This window comes from Octopus bimaculoides, chromosome 9 (genome assembly GCF_046866305.1).
Source record: "Octopus bimaculoides isolate indiv1 chromosome 9, ASM4686630v1, whole genome shotgun sequence".
NCBI lineage: Eukaryota > Metazoa > Mollusca > Cephalopoda > Octopoda > Octopodidae > Octopus > Octopus bimaculoides.
The window spans coordinates 39369343-39389572 of NC_142936.1; the positions used below are offsets into that span (position 1 = coordinate 39369343).

The following is a 20230-nucleotide window of genomic DNA, read 5'->3' on the forward strand; positions in this document are numbered from 1 at the left end:
TGATGATGTGTGTGTATACACATATATGCATATGTCTGAATTCACAAAAGAGGAAGTACTCAGTATAGAAGTAGTCTGCAAATAACTAATGTAGGTGTAAGTTTATTACTTCTCAGTTTCATAATCATTGTTAGTAATGTAACTCAGTTTTGATGTTTAAGACATAGTATATGAGTAAACAACTATTTACACCCTTCTTCTCTATTGAGTACTTACTTTACTTCTTTTTTTATAAATGCAAACACATTCACATTTATTTTTCATTTGCTGGGCATTACAAATCAGCAAAGACCTATTTGCATGATGAGGCAGCATCTTGTCATATGATAAGAAATACGTACATGAAATATCTCATTGTGGAAAAAATAGAAAATATTCCACCTCATTCTCTATTCTACACAGAACTTTTTCTGTGACCCAATGACTATTTGATTAACTGAAAAGAGAAAAATATAAATTTCATAGCCACAAATATCCAGCAGAATATAAAACGTTCCAACAATTTTTGATTGTTAATATTTTTAAATTCTTTCAGCAACTTTCATGACTAAAATACATCTGAAAACATAAAAAAAAGAACCTACTCCTACTAACAGACTATTTTTTCAAATGTAGCAAAAACAAAGAAAGCAACAAATTCTAAAATGTACAATAATACCAATATTGAATCATGTACACAAATATTTCCACTTAAGATAGATGATAGAGCTGAATGCCTGGCTAAGTGTCAACCTTATATAATCTTTGAAAACTACAGGATAACTTTTAAAATAATCCCACATAGAGACTAATCTATCCAGCAAAGATTGTAGTAGGTGAAATTAGCAAATGAATTTTAGGTTCTAGTAATACAAAAATTATATTTTACAGAACACTAATGTAACATTATAGAAATACAGCATGTTAACATTCAATGTGGAAACAATTGCAGATTTGCTCAGTAGTGGAAGTTTTACCTGCTATGAAAGCCTTCGTTTTTGAAAGCTCTTCTGCTTTGAAGTTCCTTCTCTGACAAGAATGAAACCAGTATTAATAATGAGTACTCAGGTTAAATGCAAAGGCAGTGAGCTTTTTGATGTAACTTTGCATATTTATAGTGAAGCAAAAGTTTGAGTCATTACGATGTTATACATTAGATTTGTTCAGAAAAAGTTCTCCATTTAGAATTAAGTCTGGTTGTATCATTCTTCTTTAATAGCTCTACAGAAAATAGATTCAGAGAAACCTTCTGAGAATTTAGTTTAAAAAAATACTGTTAATACAAATTCTGAAATTGCTAATTTACTGAATATCACTTCAATCTTAAAATCTTGCAAATATCTCCCCTACAGAAAAATACATGTACACAAATATAAATAAGAAAAGAAAATATCTGCTTAATCTCCATTTTCGTTGAAATGTCATTCCTCATATAGTGAAAATTTTCCTACATCTAATACTTTGGCACTTCCTTGGCTTACACAAATAAAAATACTTTAATATAAAAAAATACAGTAAAGGTTAATTATTAGTTGTTCTGATAATCTCATTACTTTAATATCAAAGCTCAACAGAAGAAATTATAAACACAGACTGGTCTGAAGATCCATTTCAATACAACTGTTGCATTACTACTCCCTTTCCCTTAATGAAGAGTACAATGATAAACCAGTGGCATATTGAACCAAAATCTCTTCATTTGATGATATAGGTAGAAACTCTATTGAACTGATAGCCAATACATTTAAGATCATTTCTCTTTTCAGCATGCAGAATACAGAAACCGTCATTAGTAGTAAACTATTGGGTAATCCTATAAATAATGTGATTTTTTTTTCATAGTTTCTTTATTTTTCAAAATTAAGGTGAACAAAGTTCTTTTTTAATCATAAATATGCTCTCCTTCATTTTCTACAATGCTCTTCCATCTGTCTGGTAGACTTGCAAGGCCCCACTTCAAAATTCACTTGTCTGAGACAAAAAATACTCCTCTAGTACTGTTCTGACCTTGTCTACAGAATTCCTATATTTTCCGTCCAAATGATTTTGAAGACTGCAGAATAAATCGTAGTTAGATGGGGCAATGTCTGGTCAATACCGTGGGTGGGGCATCGATTCCCATTCAGACTGCTCCAGCCTTTGGAATGTCAGCCACGCTGTATGTGGCTGAGCATTATCCTGATAACAGAACACCTTTCGTCTTAAAACCAAAGATGGTTGTTTTTCTTCTAGCGTTGACTTAAGCCACTCAAGCTGCTCACAGTAGATTTCCTTTGTTATCGTTTGGTTTGGGGGGTTTAAAAGTTCAAAGTGGACTAAACCTTTCATATCCCATCAAATAGATAACGACACATTACATAGGTGAAAACCTTCTTTAGCTTGGGGTGCCCATGCTTCTCCTTTCCCTGCTCACTGTCTTTGGAACTTGCCATTTTTATAGAGAACCCATTTCTTGTCACCAGTCACTATTTGGTCCAAAGAAGGTTCTTTCGTGAGACGTGACAGCAAAGAAGAGCACACATTCACTCTCTGTCCACGATTAGACTCGAAAAGTTTGAGGAACCGTTGACCTAATTTGATGACATTTCCAATGACACACAGGTGTCGATGAATGGTTGAATGACCAAATCCAAGCTTCTCTGCTAGTTCCTCAACAGTTATAATGGAATTTCTTTCCACCAGTGTTTCCAGGATGATTTTGTCGATCTCTACAGATCTTCTAGGACAAGGTTTATCTTTTAGTCTGTAGTTTCTCGCTTGGAATTTCTGGAACCACTGTTGACACTGACTTATGCTTATTGTCTGATCTCCATCCCTGTACTGCATTAATATTCCTCACACTTTCTGTTGCATTATTACCTTTATTGAACTCATAAAGCAAAATATGCTGAATATGTTCCTTTGTCACTTCCATTGTAGCTTTGAAAAAATAACTATTAAAATCGAACTGCAGGCTTCAAAACTTGCACTAAGGATAAGGACAAGATAAAATTACTACCTGCTTTTATAGCAAGTTGATGCAGGTAGTTTATCCCATCCCCCTCTGATTTTTAGTTCATGCAATTGAAAAAACTGCATTATTTATGGGAAGATCCAATATATGTGGAACCTTGTGGAATATAAACTCGCAAACATGAAAATATATTAGCCCAGCAAAGACCTTAGAGATCCTAACAATGCATTATACTTAAATACTATAGCAAATATAAACTTGTCTTTAAGTCTTGATACAAAATCAGCACCTCTTGGCACAATTCCAATGATATACAGGCTAAAGTTTTGGATCTGTTAACATTGATCAACAAAAATAAAATATTTTTGCACAAAGCATTTTAAATAAAAATTTTACAAAAATCATATCATAAAACATTAACTTTGTTAAAAACACTTCCAGTTCTATAATAATATTGTTTACATCAACTAATGTTTTTCTTTCATTAGTTTTTATTTACTTTTATATTTTTAGTGTTCTTTTTTATGTTCTTCAATATTTATTCTTCCACCTACACACACACACACACACATACACACACACGCACACACACTATGGTAAATATAAACTTGTTTTTAAGTCTTAATACAAAATCACACAAACACACACACACACACACACACACACACACATATATATATATATATAATGTTCATATTTTTTCGCATTACATATTTTATTAATATTTTTCTGCATCAGTTATGCTAAAGTGTGTGTATGTGAGTGTAGGTAGAAAACTACCTCAACAAGTCTCATTCCAATCATATCATGCTTTATACTTCAATACATACTTCCTTACATACAGTTTAAAGTGGCAACTTAGCAAAATTGATAGAATGATTTGAGGTATCAGTTGCAGTAACTTCTTCTGCACACTGAGTTCAAATCTTACTAAGGTCAACAGGTCAACTTTGACATTCAGCTTTGCTAGGATTGCTGAAATGAATACTACAAGGCATTCTACCTCTTGCTATCCCATTTCTAGCAGTTCAAAAACATTCATTACTAGAAAATATAATTTGAACTATTATGAATTTTATTCTATGTTTAGTAAGATGATATGGATGCAATTCATTAAAATTAAAGCCAAAAATAAGACATAGAATTTGAATATCATGATGGTGAAATGTAAGGTAAGCTGAAAAATAGGTGGGCTTTGTTAAAATTAGGTGTGCTGAAATAAATGATAAAGCTTGAAAAAAATCTGGAGGAGGAGGTGATTGTAGTAATACATATGTTAAAGAAGGAAATTTTAGCATTTAATTGGAGATGGGGTGGGTGGGGGAAATTGGATAAATGTACAGAGTAGCTGTTGAAATTGAGAAAATAATGATGGAAGTAAATTAAGTGGAAAATTTTAAAAAGATAATTTGGTGTATTATTAAAATCAATGTAATTAAATGTCATCAATTTCTATGTTTCTATGTGATGAAGAAGAATATAATATTCTGAAAGTTTGTGTGGATAAAAATTCTTTTGTCGCTGGGTAGCAGAACAAACAATATAATAGGGTATGATGTTGGCAGATATCCCACACAAATATGCACAATTATCAAGAAATGAATATATGCTTGATGATCCACAGAGCAAGATAACTAGTTGGTGGTGTGAGACATGACTGTGTGAATGCTTTGCAGCCATATAATTTTAGATTCCATCCCATCAGGTACCTTTTCTTCGACTAACACCCCAAGATAACCAAAGCTCTGGGAGTGATTATTAGTAGATGGAAACTAAAAGAATTTTGTCATATCTGTTTGTGTTTGAGTGTCTGTATGTGAATGCATTTCTGTGTGCTTACATTTGTACTTCTATGAAAATCACTGACATGCAAGTAGTGATATTGTTGCCATTTCCTTTGACAAAATATCATCTGTTGGCTCGTAGTTGAAAATGTTGAGTAAGAGAACTCTTACTTGTAAATCAGAAAAATAGTTAGCAATAAAGGGCTTTCCATCGTAAAACAATGTCTCAGTATGGAAATACTGATGTGAAAATCAATGAATAGTTAAAAACATTGGCTATCACACACCATCAAAGATGACTTGGTATCAAGCTTGTACCACCATGTGTTGCTAATGGCTTTATATGGATGTGTAATTATGAGCAGACACATACACCCTTTCAGCCCACTCAGCTTTTATCCAGTAGAATATCCCAGAGAGTGGAAGAGCTGATAGTTTTATTCGTTGATCGCAGAAAAAGGAAAGGCAAAGCTGACCTCAACAAAATTTCAACTAATGGCATAGACACTAAATATCACAACCAACACCCTAAGAACTGTATCAATCTATTAACTGCCTAATATATGCATACATATGTGTGTGTATGTGAGCAAACAAAAGAAACTGTTTGAAAGTGTTTTTAAAAGGTTTACTCAGTCTCACATTACTCAATGTTTCATAGATATAAATAGCCATCTAGCTGGACAGATATCTTGGCTTAAAGGGACAAGAAAGAAAAATGGCTTCTAAATGATAATATTCAGGGGACCTCTATTGGTTAGTTCATGTCTTGTGAGAAATTAGGTAAATCAGCAACAAAATATATAATTTTGTTTATGTTCTGTGTAGTTGAGGAGAAAGTCTAGTGGTGCCTGCTGATCTACAACCTTCACAAATATAATGATATCAAAAAAGGAAAAGAAAGATTGGAATGGAATGTGCCTATTGTTCCACATAATGGGGCAATTAATTTGTTGGTGTCATGTTGCATATGAATGTGTTAACAACATCACATAGTGTATCTGTGGAGTCATGTTATTGGGCAAGGTGTTGCATATAATGTTTAATGTATATGTAACTGGGTGGTCATTGAAAGGAGAACAGTCTCATTTTGGGTCAGCTAGAGTTATTATGGTACTTCTGAGGTACTGGCAGCTAATGGCTGAAAGTTAATTAACAGGGAATTCTCTGTTAGCAACAATTTTTCTGTTGATGATTCTGTAGACTGTTATGGTATATGCCATTCTCATGGAGGTAGATCTTTCAATTATGGATTCCAGGTGAATAAGCAGATCTCTCAATGTTGCTCCACTTGATGTTGTGGTAGTTTTTTCCTTGGTTCTGGGGTCTTCAGAGGATGCAGAACAAAGAGGAGGAGACTTCACTGTAGGTCATTAGTATATAATTACAGCAATTAAAATATATGTTAAGACATATTTTATACAAATATAAACATATATGAATACAGGCTTATCTTTCACATACATGTATGTGCATAACATATTGGAGATATGTTCATCTTAAATTTAAAGCAAAGCAATTATCTAAAATAAGCTTAATTTTAAAATTATTATTCAATTTTGTTTTGATTTCATTTCATTTTAAGTAAAATGCCATCAACTTACTGATTTTCTTTAACTTTTTTCTAGGTATTTGGCCACAACACATTTTGAACCGGCATCTGCTCGGCTGGCATTTCCTTGTTTTGATGAGCCGGACAAGAAAGCAAATTTCACACTTTTTATGGTGAGAGAACAGCGTCACAAAACTCTGTTCAATATGCCTTTAAAGACAACTACATCTTATATTCATGGACTTTTCTTGGATTCTTTTGATACAACACCAAAAATGAGTACCTACCTAGTTTCATTTGTTGTTTCTGATTTTGCATCAGTCAGTGGAATAAGCAAAACTGGAATTAAGGTAAATCATCAACAATATTTATTTCCTGTGCAATTGTCTCCCTATTTCTCTTTGTTGTAATTTATATTTCTTACTTTTGTTTTGTATGTGTGTGTACAATACATTTTTTTCTATATATATTATAAATGCAAATAGACATTCTTATATTTAACCCATATAGGTAAAATTTCTATTAATTGTATTCAATATAAATTATGGAAGCAACAATTTATGAGATCACATGCAGAGTGTCAGAAATAGAAGACTTGTGTGGCTGGTGCAAGAATATGTGAAATATAAACGTTTACAGATACTCAGAAGACTCTCAAAAAATAGTTGGCAAATGAATGAAGTCCTTAGTGATATTTTTTTCTGTACCAAATTACAGACACTTCCTTGCCACTTTCACCATCAGAAGTAAGCTGAACTAGTTATTGGCTCAGTGATTAGAACCAGTAATTAGCCCATAACAATTATTTTGTTGCTCACCTATTGCAATATAGAATAAATAATTTCTTACACACTTCTCTTTGGTGAAGTGCATGGCTTAGTAGTTATGGTATTTGGCTTACAATCGTAAGATCATGAGTTCAATACCTGGCAGCATGTTGTGTCCTTGAGCAAGACACTTTATTTCACATTGCTCCAGTTCACTCACTTGACAAAAAGGAGTAGCACCTGTGTCATACTGAATCTCCCGGAGAACTACATTAAGGGTGCATGTATCCGTGGAGTGCTCAGCCACTTGCATGTCAATTTCCCAAGCAAGCTGATCCATTGATCAGATCAACTGGAACCCTCGTTGTTGTAACAAATGGAGAGATATTTAAAAAAGTTTCTTTTTTATTTTGCATAGGTGACATCCCCAAGTGGATAAAATAGTAAGCCTCTCATCATTGGTTGATAGCTTCAATTCCCCTGGATATCAGATTACAGGGTCTATGCTACTTGGAATTTATAAATATCATGTGCATCAATTATTTGGTAAATGATACAAAATGACAGGTAACAACCAGCCCAGAAGCATATGTTTTGGGGAAGCTTAAGACAAATTTACTTAGCTATCTTTATTCCAGATCTGGATAAGATAATTCATTTTGACAGTATTAAATTCAGTAGAAATATGTGACACCATTTCATTTCAAGTTCACCTTAGCATGAACTTGGTGTTTATTTAATAAATCAATGAACATTGTTTAATCAGCTAATAAATTTATTGTTCTATGAAGTAGTGAACGTATTGTGTAATAAACCAATGGGGATATCATTTAATGAACTAGTAAGCATGTAGTTCAATGATATTGTTAAAAAAATTAGTAAAAATACTGCTTGATAAACAAGTAAACATAAGTTTTCTCTGATGTTTCCTTATCAGTCAGGTCTGTTGATGTGTTTTTATTAATTCTGGTTTTAACTCCTAATCATCGACTGATGCGTGGTTTGCATTTGGTCTTTCATGTGTGTGTATGTGTGTCTGTGCACCTGTGTGACCATGTGTCATATGATATGTGACTACATATATTAGTTAGCAGGCATAGGAATGTCTGTATGTGTGTGTGTGTGTGTGTGTGTGTGTGTGTGTGTGTGTGCATGCATGCACATTTATTTGATTCCAAGTCTAATGGATAGACACACACACACACACACTCCCTGGAAATGAAAAGCAAGAAATAAGGCAACTAATGAAAGACTGACAGACAGAAAGAGAGACAAACTGACAAGACAGAGAGAGGTGTTAGAAAGAAATGGAGACAGGCAGGGTAAGAGAGAGAGAATGATGGAAAGAGATAGAGAAGAAGAAGAGTGAAAGGGAGTGAGAAAGAGAGAAAGAGAGGGAGAAAATAACCAAGAATTGGGGATAATCAGCTTTTCATTGTTGTTTTGATATAAATATAATATAAACAGCATCATTGACATGTTACCAAATTTTATGATTTTTCTGTGGTTTTTGTCTGTTAATTTTTCTTGCCACTGTTGTTATTATTATGATCTAATTTCATTTTCTCATTATTCTCACACTAAAACATTAATAAATATACTGAGCAAAACAAACATAACTGGAACTACGGTGTCATTGTCAACAGTGATATAAGGTGATTTCACTACTCTAGTTTATTCTACATATTCTTCTGCTTGTTTAAATGTTTGTCTATGAAACCCAGTAGAAATATGATTACTCTGATATTTACTTGCCAAGTCTCTGATGTTTTTCCAGCTGACCAGTGACTGTGTCATGTTCTATATGTTTGCCCATCAAACAAGAACGTGTATTATACACATTCTACGTATTTGAAGTTTAAAAAATAAAAATAAAAATCAGTGTAGCTGATATTATGTTCTCTGTATGGTTTATTTCTCACGTCACTGAATCAATATTATATACTGCCTGTTTGATATTGTTAGTCAATGATACATGCATACATACATATATATATATATATATATATATATAGTTATATATATATATATATAACTATATATATGTGTGTGTGTGCTGCCCTTCCTATAACTCATAATCATACAGACATGATGCTTTTATAAAGCCACTCTGGCTGGTATATTTAAAGGAAAGGGTGAAATTAGAGGTTAGTTGTGTTATCCTTTGACAACCAGTGCATTCTTGGAACAAGTAGCACAACATAGACAAGAATTTCATGACCAAATTTTAATCTGAAAATATTGGATACTGCCACTACAGTGCCTTGTGCTTCTTACAGCCAGTTGGTCTCATACTGTCTCCTCTCAGAAACACCCAGATCATACATCTGTTCTCTTCTTGTCTCCCAGCTCATGCCCTTGTCCCTTCTCCATTTTTACTCTAGATGCATTAATAACCATTAATCCAATCCTTCTTCCTCTGCCTGTCATTTTTCCTTTGTTCCATCAATACCCATGTTTGTTTGGCAATTGTTAACTTAGTGGTTTGGTCTGTAGGAAGAGATTATAGCCTTGGTCTTTGCAGTTCCTACAAGACCAGTGAGGTGGATGATGTTGAAGTTGTTCAAAAAGAACATCAACTCCAGGATGAAGGACATGCCTTCTTCCTCAAGACTAAACCATTAAAAATTAAGGAAAAAGTAATAGACTTTTTTTTTACAGTTTTAATAATTCAATAAAAATCAAAATCATAAGCTTGAAAGTATTGAATGAAGGTAGTGAAGAATATGTCCTACAAATGCTAGTAATCACTTTCAAGGTTTTAGTCAATGATATTAATTTACTATCAAATATTTATTTTATTGACCCCATAATAGGGGAGAAGGACAAATCCTTGTTTAGGCAAAAAGGTACACAACCTGATCTACAGGGTCTTCTATATTCTTCAGCACACTTCTTCTGTGTCCTCAGCTCACTTCTAAACAATTTTTTCTATACATTTTACATTATCTTTTATACTCTTGTACAGTTACTTATATACACTTCTTCTACTGTCTTCTATACACCTATACAATGAATGCTATGCACTTCTGTTGTATTTTCTATTCTCTACACAATGTCTTTACAGTTCTACAATGTCTTTTAGACATCTTTACAATGACATCTCTACACTTGTTTGACTCACCAATTCTTTGGTGCCACCCTTATAAATACAATAATACAAACTCACACATGTCCTTGAGTTCAGCTGTTGCCTCTTACTTCTGCTACCATCTAATTACTTTTATAGAACTATTCTGGCCTGTGCAATATAACTTTGTATTATTTCTTTCATCTGTTACTCAGCTGATCACTGCAATATACTGTTCATGGATCCATTAAGATGTTAGGACAAATGCTTGTATTTATATATGAAGAGGCATACCTATTGTAGTTATTGTATATAAAATAACAATATGCTACAATATTTCTTTATTGTATCATATGCACGCACACATACACACACAAATTCATGTTTTAAAATTTTATTTCACATGTATTATTGTCTTATTCATTCTCTTCATAATCCCTTGCATGTTACAATCTATCTATCTATCTATCTATCTATATATATATATATATATATATATATATATATATATATATATATATATATATATACATACCCATACATACATGCATAATTTTTCTCTCTTAATACACGAAATGCTTCTTTGTTTTTCAATAAAAGAGCATAAATTGAATGTGTGTGAGGAGATGGGGAAGAAGTGATGTTAGTGTGTATTCCTGTATTTCTCCATATAATTAATTTTGGGAAATTTCTTTCATTCATTCACTATTACCAGAATTTATTTATTGATAGAAGTGTGTATGCAGTGTAATATATAATTCTTTAGATAGGTACATATGTGTATTTGTGAGAATATACATTTACAGGGTTGCCCAAAAGTAGTTTTACAGTTATCACGTAGGCACTTTAAATTTCTTTTAAAACATTTTATTACATTTAAATTTCTATCTTACACACTGAAAAGGAAGCTTGACAAAATTTAAAAAATTAGCATAGAATAATAGTTTCATATTCTTTTATAATTAAGATCTAAACTGTTAATATATGAATGCAAAAGAGATAGTTGAATAATTGTAAACCTACTTTTAGGCTACCCTGTATATTTTGTTATTTATAATAATAAATATATATGTGAATATATAAATGCACACATAAACACACACACACAAACATCTAAACAATATGGATGTATCTTTATGGAATTTGCTTGAGACCAAAGGATTCTGGGTTGTATCCTAAGTTATAACATCTTGGCGCAATATCATTTTCCATAGCCTTTAGTCATGTGAGTTGAATTAGGTAAATGAAAACCATGTAGAAGCCTACTGAATGGATTGTACCTGTAATTTAAAAGGTGTTACCTTAACACACTCTGTGTCCCATTGGTCCTGCTTGAAGATTTCATTAAGGGTACATATATCTATGATATACGCTGTGACTTTCACCTTTATTCAGGTGCAGGTAATTTTGTTGATTGTTTATTGATCAACTTAATCTGCTTCATTGAACATCAGAAGTTTGCTATTATATGTGTGTGTGTGTGTGTGTGTGTGTGTGTGTGTGTGTGCATATATGAATACATAAATACACGTGTGTGTGTGTGTGTGTATATATATATGTATATATATATATATATATATATATATATATATATATATATATATATATATATATATATATATGTAACCTGTATAGTGCCTATATCAACAGAGCTAATTAAGCTGTTTCTCTGTAGATTGAAAAACTCATAAACAATCTTAATCAATTCTTGAATCTTATTGGATTCTCATCAGAGATGTCTACATCAATTTGACTAATTCCTGAGAAAGAAGCAGCCTATCTGTTTATATACTCAACATTTACTCTAGATACAGAAAACGACCTACCAGTTTGCATACTGTAAGTGTGTGTGTACACACACACACACACACACACACACACACACACACACAAACACACATACACACACACACACACACACACACACACAAACACACACACATATACACACACACACACACAACCATCTGTTACCTTTTACACCTTTATGGAATTAACTCCCTCTCTTCATCCCCTACTTCCTGATTCACAATCCATATCCACTCTTACACTCACCTTATTGTACCTTTAATGTTTGCTCTGACACCCACCTTGTCATCATTATATTTATCTTAGCTACTTTCACCCATCCTTATACAATACAGAGTAGTTGAGTGTCTCCTCCATAGCAAGATACCTATCATTGTCCCGCTGTCAAAATTTAACCTCTCAGCACCTGGTAAAGAAGCCACTTATCCTTCTTAGATAAACTATCCCATCTTGGTTAAGAGGGACCTTCCTCCTTTCCTTGTCCTGCAAATTACCTGGTAATCTGACTTGTGCAGGTGAGAAGAAAAAATGCTCCCAATACATAATGGTTGGTGTTAAGAAGGGCACCCAGACCTAGAAACCATGCTAAAGCTGATACTGAAGCTCATCACTGTCCTGTGGCTCCTCAGATCCTGTCAAACCGTCTGATTCATGCCAATATGGAAATTTGGATCTTAAATGTTGATAATAGTGGTGATATACATAAATGCACACATATTTATATCTGTACGCACACACATGCATGCTCATTTCTTATTCATTCTCTGTATGTCTACTTCTTCATTCTTTCATAATTTGACAAAACTGTTATTTTAGGCATTGTTTTATTGCCTGATTTCTTCCTTAACCCTTATTTGTTTTGCTATAAGTGATCTCTTATTCCTGATGGTTTCATATATGCAAATTACTGTTTGATTTGATGACAGGAGAAACGATATCACCCACTGCACTTTTATGCATTTGATCACAGAAGTAAAGAACCACACTCATGCACTCATATAGCTATGCACTATACACACACACACACACACACACACACATGCATACGTGCATACACAAACACATGTAGATATGTATATATACACACACATAGATACATATCTGCCAGTTATCTGTTAGTTTCCACCTACCAAATCCACTCATAAGGCTTTGATTGGCCTTGAGGCTAGAGTGTAAGAAACTTGCTCAAGGTTCTACACATTAGGTCTCAGCACAAAACCATATGGTTGAGAAGTGAACTTCTTCACCACATTGCCCTGAAATATATTTCATCTTTAGCAATAATTTATACTTTGACCAACTGACATTTAGGCAATCTACATTAATATAAGGAACCTAATAGACTGAACGCAAGGTCAAAATAAATCTTGAACTTTTATGTTCAAAATTTGCCTTCATTTAGCTAGCATTCAATTCCTTATAAAGCAAAACAATTTATAATTTTGGAAGAGTAAGCATATTAGAGGAAAATTTTCACAATATACAGCTTTCTGACTTCACAATTGTAAAGACATGTTGAGTTAGAGTAAATGGTTTTCAGAACTGTGCAAGTAATTAGTATTTATTTTCTCTATAAATGAAGTGCATATTGATGATAACAATATTTTAACAGAGTTAAACACCTAAAACTGAAAATGTTCTCATTGTTAGAACTTCAACTCAACTGACCCAGTATTAATAAACATATGCTGGCACAGCTATAAAACATCTGCAATTTCTCAAACTGTCACATTACATGTTAGAAATGAAATTGAATCTGAAGGAATAAATGAAATATTTAAGAACATAGATATAATTTCTTCGTATTAGATATGCAGAAATTGGAATAGTTCAGTTAAGAAAGGACACTGTCCCAAAGCATATCTGTGGAATAATCTAAAGAAAATTAAGTTAGCTATGAGCTTTATTCAAAAGATAATTCCTCAAGTAGAGTCAGTTGTCTTTCATAGCAATTTAAAGAAGAACAAGGGAATGATGCTTTCATGATAAAACATTATAATTGCTAAACTATAGAAGTTGAGAATTAAATGTGTCAGAAAAATATCCACTCATATAAGGTGATATCAAAAAGTTCCAAGACTAGTTGTGTTTAATAACAAATAACTTATTTACCTAACTTTTAACATCATCTCCTTTGAAATAGTCACCTTGTGCAGCAATTCATCAGTCCCAGCATTCCTGCCACTTTTTGAAATCCAGGCTGGAAGTCGTTTTCTTTAAGTGAGTTGAGGACCTTCTGTGATTCACTTTTGATTTCATCAATGGTGTTAAAACAGCAACCTTTGAGCTACATTTTCATCTTGGGAAAGAGATGAAAATCTGCATGTGCTAAATCTGGTAAATAGGGTGAATGTGAAAGTGATATCATATTGTTTTGGCAAAGAAACTCATGAGTGAGGAGAGCTCAGTGACAGGGGTGCATTGTCGGTGTGAAGAATCCATTTCTTCACACTCCACATATCTGGTTACCTTCACTGAATGTTGTCCTTCAAATGTTTCAAAACATGGCAATTGAACTCTCGATTGACAATGTGCATGCTTTTGATTAAACTGTGGCTCGAAACATTGTGTACAACCCAATGCCTCATCACCATAAGCTTGCTGAAGAATGCTCAATGTTTCTGTAGCAGACTTCCTGAGTTTAACGAAAAATTTTGCATTGGCTCTTTGTTCCAACTTCCTGTCCATGAGAAAAATCACAGACTACAGCAGCATACATGTGATTACAAAAACACAAATTTCACAACTTGCAAAGTAAACACAGTGATGTCACTTGGCACACTACCTCATGAAGGTCACTGCTAGCTCTTGCTGTACATGCAACTATGTGCTGCAATCTGTTGGCATGCTACAGAACTAGTTCGGGAACTTTTCAATACCACCTCATAGATAACATGGTTGTGATGATAAGAACTCTGCCCTGAAAGTACAGTTATGGAAATCTATCTAGGCTAGAGAGAGAGAGAGAGAGAGAGAGAGAGAGAGAGAGAGCTTCTATTTTCTGATCCAGTAGGTGATTTTAAGATCTTTATGCATAGGGTGACTTTGAGATGAGATGTCGATGATTCTCTGTACTGAATGTTAAAGAGAAATGAAGATCAGTTATATTTATATATGAGTTTGTGTTAGAATAATGAGAATGGTTATGTGCCAAAAAATCTGAATTAAGTCTTGAAGAAAATAAATCAATAGATTATGTGGAAGAGATCCCCATTGACAGATGCTACAATGGAAAGTTCCATTCCAAGAGAAGAGGTATTTTGGTAAAAGGCTTTTTTTGACCATTTCTTGTAAGAGGACCTCCTAGTAAAGTTGTCTTCTCTCTCTAAAGTTCTCAAGAATGACAGATTACTGGTTCAGGACATTTGAAAAGTAAGTATGATACTATAAACCCAACCATACAAATGTCATTGAGGAGAGAGATACTCAAGCTGATAAATGATTTGATTGTTAATGATTGTTGACTGACTCTATCACTTCTTTTCCATGAAGGAAATGAAATCAATAGAACAGTGTTAAAGATATTACCATTTGTGGGATAGGAACGTCACATATTTCCATAGAATGGGATAGGCTCCTGCACAGAGAAAAGGATAACAGAATTTGCAGAAAATAAAACTGAACCAGGAGCACACTGAGTTGAGAAATTAACAACAAAAACCACCTCCATAGAGAGGTGGTTTTTGATGTTAGAGTTATATTTTTCACTATACTTTCTCATATATTATTTTCAAAGAGTACAATCTTCTGTCACAATTTGTTCAATGTCTTACAGAGCAAGTAAAGCAGTTATATTTCAAATACATTTATTTTTAAAAGATGCTAAGGGGGTTTACAGGAGCAGCCTTCCTTGCAATTATATAAACATAGATATACAATACTTTACATGACAGCTACATGATGTGTATATAATGTATTTAATACGGTAATGGTATAATATGAGCAAAATATAGTAGGTATAATGTGTGTATAGTACACTTTATATAGAAGTTAATATGTATCAACATAATAGACCATACAGTAGTAAAAATGTCTGAATATCAATAGTAATAACATGCGTATTGCAGATTCTATAGTAGATATATTTGTGCATTTGATAGTTTATTAAGTATTGGAGGCATATGCAGGTGTTTGTGTGTGTGTGTGTGTGTGTGTGTGTGTGTGTGTGTGTGTGTGTGTGTGTGCATGCGTGTAATCTGTTTAGATATAGTTAGACCAAATAACAATCAATTGCAGACAGATTGAATCATAAAACTCTCTCCTACCCTCATCTGTTTCCAAAACTCTAACAGGAACCAATTGTGACTCCCCAGTGAACACTCTTCTGATAGAGTAGATGTGTGTGTATGAGTGTACGTGTACATGTGTGTGCATCATAAATATGTATATATGTGTATGTGATTATGAAGATATGTATATACACTAGTATATTATCTCTAAGCATAGGCTCTACATATTTACACAACACACACATAGATACATATATTTGTATTTGTGTGTTCTGTTGTAATATATTTAAATGTTTAGTCATGTCTATACATGAACCCACTTTCTCTTGCTTCTCTCTTTATCTCATTACTTCTCTCTATGTATCTCTCTCCACTTGCTTTCTTTATTTAATATAATCTTTCATAATTTATTTAACTCCGAGAAATGTTTTCATTTTGAAATTCAATTCCTGTAATCAGTTTAAAAATATATTTAGTTTCATATTTCTTTATATAATGTTTGCTGTTTAATCCCTGCTTACACATGCATATACCCATATACATACATCAGTATACATACATACATCATACATTTATTTATATATATATATATATTTATATATATGTGTGTGTGTGTGTGTGTGTGTGTGTGTGTGTGTGTGTGTGTGTGTGTGTGTGTGTGTGTATGCACACATGGTTTAGCCTGAAAGATTATAATGATTATAGACAATCGTAACGATATATTTAATGTTCACTATTGTGACAATAGTGATGATATACCATATAAAAGTGGATAATTGTGTGAGGGATGTGTGTCTGTGTGTGTGTGTGTGTGTGTTTAAGTGCACGTGAGTGTGTTCAGAATATGAAAAGGAGAATAGAGGATACAGAAAGTGAAATGTAAGTGGCAACTGAAGAACAAGAAGGATAAATGTAATTAAAAGGAGAGTCCAGTATTAATGGAACATATAGTATTATGATGTGGAAGAGAGAGGGTGATATAAGTCCTGCACAGAGGGAGAGAGAAGAAGGCAATATCATATAACCAAATGGAAAGAACAGCTGATAACTTTATATGACCAGCACACAAAAGAAGAAAATACAATGTTTGTCTACTATTTGTGTTTTTATGGTATGTCAGGGTGGCAATTTCAGTTTGATGTTGGTTATATCTTTCATCATTTACTTGTTTCAGTCACAAGACGGTGGCCATGTTGGGGCACCACCTTGAATTTTTAGTTGAATGAATTGAGCCCAGTACTTATTTTCTTAAGCCTGCTACTTATCCTGTCACTCTCTTTTGCCAAACCACTAAGTTATAGGGACACAAACACACAAACACTGGTTGTCAAGTGGTGATGGGGTGAGGAGACAAACATAGACACAATGACAAACACACAAAGGCATATTTATACTTATATACATATGAAAGGCTCCTTTCAGTTTCCATCTACCAAATCCACTCACAAGGATTTGGTTAGCTTGAGGCTATTAGTAAAAGACACTTGCCCAAGGTGTCATGCAGTGGGACTGAACCTAGAACCATGTGGTTGGGAAGCCAGTTTTGAGTAATGCAACACTTCCATACTGCGGGGGATGTATGTATTGTTGTGTATCTTTTATTTGTTTCAATGATTAGATTGTGGCCATGCTGAGGCACCCCCTTGAAGAGTTTAGTTGACCAAATTGATCCCAGTACGTATTTTTGTTCTAAGCCTCATACTATTCTATTGGTCTCCTTTTACTAGACCACTAAGTTATGGGAATGTAAACAAACCAACACTGCTTATTGAGCAGTAGTAAGAGACAAGCACAAAGATACACACACATCTATATGATGGGATTCTTTCAGCTTCTGTTAACCTAATCTACTCATAAGGCTTTGGTTGGCCTGAGGCAATAGTGAATGACACTTTCTCAAAGAACCATGCAGTGGGACCGAACCCATAACTAGCAGTTGATAAGCAAATTTCTTACCCCAAAGCCATGCCTCCACCTTTATAGAAAAGTATTGGAAATGATAAAGTAGATAATTGTTGTCTGTTGTTGATAGGTCCATTTCATAATTTTATGCCAAATTTGTATTGCTTTGTGCAAAACAAATATTGTGAAAATAACCTTAGAAAACAAGTAAACCTGGAGCCCTTCACAAATTTCAGGATATGATCACTATACATGTCTATTGCATTGCACTCTCACAAACCATATATACATACATGCATAGATGTATAAATATGCATAAATGCATACATGCATGCATGCACACATACATACATTTATACACACATGCATGCACTTATATATATGTATATATATATATATATATATATATATATATATATATATATATATTGTGAGTCATATGCCAGTATTTGATGATAACTATTAGTTACTTACAGCTTCATGTATTTGAGCTTTTACAAAGATCTATTTTCAAATTTCTTAATGTTTTGAACAACCTACATGCACACATTCATGCACACACAGTCATAACACACATGCATGCATATTACACACCACCCTCTCTAAACATAAATATGCAATCAACACCCATAAATCAACAACAAATTTTAATGTCATATCATTTTCCATGAATATGTATACATACATACATACGTACCATCAAAACTACACAGGAAAACCTAGACTTCCTTTGCATGGTTTGAAGATACAGTAATATTTATCTGTTGATAGCTGCATACAAAGTTCAAAATGTTACTGACATTGGAATAACGTTCATATCCCTGGGTCAGTTCAGCTGCTACACAAATATCTGAGAAGTATCTAAAAAGAGATTTACTAACATTGTATAATAATTGCCTATCAAATCAGTTGTTTATTCCCTATAAATACAATAGTGGTTTCTGCTACACTGTAGTAAATAACAAACTGTGTACTATTTATGTCAAAGTCCTCCATATGCTTCCCTTGTCTTATATCTCAATCATCCAAAATCCTGACAAACACAGTTCTCCCTCTCTCTCCTTCTATCCCATCTCAATACCCCCCTCTCTCTCTCTCTCTTCCTCCCGCTTTCCAGCTCCATGTCCATTTTTAATTCATCCCCAAATCTATTCCTCTTTAAGCTCAATATCAACTTTTCTACTCTAGGTACAAGGCCTGAAAATTTGGGGAAGGGTCCATTTGATTAGATCGGTCCCATTATGCAACTGGTGCTTAATTTATCGACCCTGAGAGGATGAAAGGCAAAGTTGACCTTGGTGGAATTTGAACTCAGAACGTAAAGACAGACAAAATACCACTATGCATTTCGCCTGGCGGACTAACATTTCTGCCAGCTTGTCACCTTAAGTTCAATATCAACTGCATCAACATTAGCATTCATGAGTTAATGGGAGTGCTTATGCCTGTATAGAACTGTATACAGAGATTAGTTTGTGAAAATGAGAAATTTCATTTCAATTACTAAATTGACATTTCTTCGTAAGCAGTCAAGGATGTCTGTATGTGCACAAAACAGCAGTATTGTTCCACACATGTGAGCACTACACATCTATATAGCCCCAGTTAGACACAGATGTGTAGTGCTCACATGTGTGGAACAATACTGCTGTTTTGTGCACATACACACATCCTTGACCGCTTACGAAGAAATGTCAATTTAGTAATTGAAATGAAATTTCTCATTTTCACAAACTAATCTCTGTATACAGTTCTATACAGGCATATGGCGTAGTGGTTAAGACCGCAGGCTACTAACCCCAAAATTCTAAGTTCGATTCCAGGCAGCGACCTGAATAATAATAATAATAATAATAATAATAATAACATCAAAAAGATACCTTAGGAATGAGAACCCAGGTTTGAAATTTCCCCAAGACACCTGATGAAGGCTGGAGGGTATATCAGCCAAAATGTTGTGTTAACAACAAACAAGATGAGGACAAAATCCATCAAAATGTAAATAATGTAATCTCTGTATTTCTTAAACAGGGTGATCAGACGAAATGCAAACATATATTTATTCAATTTACATTCCGATGCAAAATTATATATCAAATTTAAATATGCTCAAATAAAGCCCATACAATGTAAATTAAGATGATGTATTTAATTTTCAGTATATCTACTCTTGGTGGAGATTACC

The 20230-nt window shown here is 33.5% G+C and overlaps 1 protein-coding gene across 5 annotated transcripts in view; it reads left to right on the forward strand.

Annotated features, from left to right (window-relative positions):
• LOC106869101 (endoplasmic reticulum aminopeptidase 1) overlaps positions 1 to 20230 on the forward strand; it is a 1176109-nt gene that overhangs the window by 406938 nt on the left and 748941 nt on the right. For all 5 annotated transcript variants that reach the window (XM_089357447.1, XM_089357445.1, XM_052970645.2 and 2 more), the window contains exon 3: positions 6345 to 6618. In XM_089357447.1, coding sequence (XP_089213573.1) covers positions 6345 to 6618 — 274 coding nt within the window. The remainder of the gene's footprint in view (positions 1 to 6344; positions 6619 to 20230) is intronic.